At 44.9% G+C, this 3,428-nt stretch overlaps 1 protein-coding gene across 1 annotated transcript; it reads right to left on the reverse strand.

The window, feature by feature from the left end:
* Nucleotides 1–713: 713 nt before the first annotated feature.
* On the reverse strand, nucleotides 714–1,881 carry LOC119271930. Its single transcript, XM_037553563.1, has one exon. It carries the CDS (start codon nucleotides 1,702–1,704, stop codon nucleotides 940–942), a length of 765 nt encoding a protein of 254 aa, XP_037409460.1. The 5' UTR covers nucleotides 1,705–1,881; the 3' UTR covers nucleotides 714–939.
* Between the last annotated feature and the right edge of the window lie 1,547 nt (nucleotides 1,882–3,428).

Below are 3,428 nucleotides of genomic sequence, written 5' to 3' on the forward strand. Positions count from 1 at the left end.
TTACGAACAGATCCGTGCAAATCCACCAAGAACATATTTGTCGGAGACACACCTCCACAGGTCCACCGACGACGCCAGACACACCACCGAGACGAGGGCTAGATGGGGAAAACCTTATTTCATCTTCAGGAAGCCGTCCCCGTCTTGTCTTCCCGAGGAGGACAAAACCCTAACAAAACTCAAAAGAATATCTAAAAATAGAGCCCACCCGCTGATAAAGCTTGAGATCCACTGCGCCGCCATGGCTCTAGGGTCACCAAAGACGAGGCGGACCGGCGCTGGCGCCAGTGGGATGTTGAGGAACTCTTGGCTTTTTCTTAAGGGAGGCGGCTCCGTGCTAATCAAACACATCACAAAACCCAACGTCTAACAACTCCCCATGTTTTATTTGAAATCTTGTCACATTTGTTTGAGTCTTGAAATAGTACATCACCATGCCTTCCGCATGGTTTATCTCTTTTTTTAGCCGTGACTTATCTAATCTTTCAACACTACCTCGATACGTGACCTCAATGCTTTTTGTAAATTCTTGTGATCCGAGAGTCACGATAAAAAAAGGTTACTGTTCATGAGAGATGGCGTAGATGAAGCGAGAAAATACTAGAAAGAGCATGCGTCAGCAAAAGGACTACAAAAACAAGGTTGTTAACCTACCAGTCTGTCTAGAAATCGATTTTGTAGCTTTGCTCTTGTTCTGTCAAGTGGACAATAACTGGCCTAAGCAACTGATTTCTATCCTTTCATGAAGTGGAACACCCTGATATAATTATATGAAAATCCCCTAAAAGGTAACTAATAATAATAATAATTACATAACGATACATAGGTCCAAGAAAAGGAGGATCCATCTCAAAACAGTGTGAAGAAAAAGAAAGGGAGGATATATAGAGAACAAAAAGAAACAGAAGGGGCGTCCTGCCCCTGATAAGCAATGATCGGTTACTTCACGTTTGCAACGCAGTCCGTAGTTTTACTCTGGACTGAGCTAAAGGCGCTGACCTCCAAGGTAATGGAGCAGTTCACCTTGATGTCGAGGTCCCTCTTGTAGATCCCCAGCACGCTCACTCTCCCGCTGATCTCCGTGTAGCTGGTGAGGTCGTAGTCCTGGCTCTGGCCGAAGATGAGGTCGGTGACGTTGACGTTGGGGGAGATCCGGTCGGCGAGCGCGTCGAGCGTGACGTTCATCCGCACGGTCCGGTCGGCGCCGACCTCGCCGTCGGGGGCGTACGCCACGCCGACCGTCTCCCCCTTGTAGTAGAAGTTCGTCTCGCTCCGGTCGTAGCTAAACGAGGCCACGTTCGGGTTCTTGATGGAGATGTCGGCGTTGAGCGTGGCGTTGACGGACACCGGGTGCCGCTCGTCCGCGCCGAGGAAGTCGCCGTCGACGTCCTCCAGGGTGACGCGGTTCATGGTGAAGACGGGGTCCTTGACCTTGAACACGGTGAGGGCGAGCACGAGGGCGACGATCCCGGCGATGACCAAGGAGGCCATGCAGCAGCCGCCGCAGCAGAGCACGGACCGGCGGCCGCGGAGGCACCCCGTGGAGCGCGGGCGCTTGGCGGTGGTCGCGGCGGCATGCTGGACCTCGATGTCCACATCGGTCGCCGGGTGGACGGACGGGGACGGGCAGGCGAGCGGCCTCGTCGGCTCATTCTTCTCGCCCGCTGTGGCGACGCTGTACGGCCCGAACCCGACGGTCGCCATGGCGTACGTGGAATGGAACTGTGGACCAAAGACCCGAGCAAGCAGGTATGGGAGGGTCGTCTGGTCCGTCGCCAGATGGCGTGGTCTCGTCTTGTTATACTACGGTGGATTTTGCACAAGTCGTGTTGGGCGGGCCGGGCGCGGCATGTACGTGTTGCTGTTCGTTCTGTGAGACTGACGGAACAGAGCAAACGCGCCCCGCCCGGTGGACTTGGCAGGCTTGTGGATTGCCGGTTAATAAATGAAGCATGCAGGCTTCCGTTGGTACAAGTTGACTCCACCAACGACGTGATGAAAAGCGGGCCATGAAGTGCATGGATGAATCCGGATACATATGAATCCATTTTGAAAAACATATTTCTAAATTTTAAAAAAATCTGGAAAAAAATTACGCGGGTATGTCTGCATGTTCTATGTGCGTGCATAAAGTTTCACGGAAAAATAACTTTTATTGTGGCCTGTGCAAAAAAGACAAAAAATTATGTCGTGGAACATTATTTAGAAGCACTGGAATTTGTCTTTTTTGCGAAGGCAAAAGAAAAAGACATTTTTTCATAAAACTTTGTACCGCGTACACACATTTTCAAACATGTATGCATGATATTTTCTTTTGATTTTTTTGACATTTTAAAACGTGCTTAAAATACACTTTTTGGAAAATGGGTGCATATGCTCATGGGTTCAGATGGCGCCCTCTCGCCATTACTCTCGTTGCGTAAATACTGGATTGTCAACTGCAGAGTAGTGGAATATGGAGTGCAAGTACCTTTTTTAAACAAGGCATAAGACTTGTCATTTTCATTGATTAAGAAGAAGTGAGAGTACCTTCCTCAACTTGAGCTTGAATGGTCTTAGCATGAACAGTAAATTAAAAATCATATTCTAAAAATTCTAGTGTGTGGAAAACTTTAAGAAAAGTTTAGATTGCTTGCAAAGTTTCATCATGAAATCACATTGGTGGAAATCGTGGCAAAAAGAAATCATAGCTCCAAAACGCGTTTGAAAGTACCATTTCTAGAACGTTGATTTTGTCTTCTCTGTCACGACTTTCACGAATGTGATTTCATGATGAAATTTTATAAGCGCTCAAAACATTACTTCAAGTATTCCAAAAATAAAATCAGATTTTTTTGACTTTTTTTGAATTTATTGTTCATCCTGAAACATATGAGCTCACGAGTAGATACATCACGTCCAACATGGAGCTGAATTTATAAAAAGACAAGAGTATAACTCAACCTGTCAGAGCGTAGAAGGCTAGCTACTAATAATAATAGTACTATGGTAAGGTATTCTATATATCTAAATAGTTTATCCACACTATTTATATTATTTAACATGCATACATGTCAAACAAAGGTCCACTACAACATGCATAAGAATTATTTTTCATTATTGATTGGACTACATTAATTCTATTTATTTTAACATGCACACATGTCACCTCATCAAAGACCCACCCAACATGCATGGAAAGAGTTTTGTTATATTATACAACCTATATTTTCAAGTATACAATAATCCAATACAATATATAATTTTAGTTTTTTGATATAGTATTAATCCAAATGTTTTGTATAATCAAATCTTATTAAAAATATATTGCAACATATTCCCGCCGCAATGCGCAGGGTATCATCTAGTTCGTGCATAAGATTAGAACCCGTGTTTAGGATTCTTTTCAAATTAGTCTCTGGATACTTAGATCAAACTTGATTTGCAAC

The sequence above is a fragment of the Triticum dicoccoides genome, chromosome 3A, assembly GCF_002162155.2.
Source record: "Triticum dicoccoides isolate Atlit2015 ecotype Zavitan chromosome 3A, WEW_v2.0, whole genome shotgun sequence".
Taxonomy (NCBI): domain Eukaryota; kingdom Viridiplantae; phylum Streptophyta; class Magnoliopsida; order Poales; family Poaceae; genus Triticum; species Triticum dicoccoides.

Coding starts and splice junctions, on each gene's coding strand:
- LOC119271930 (XM_037553563.1), bottom strand. CDS start 1,704: ATGGCGACCGTCGGGTTCGGGCCGTACAGCGTCGCCACAGCGGGCGAG.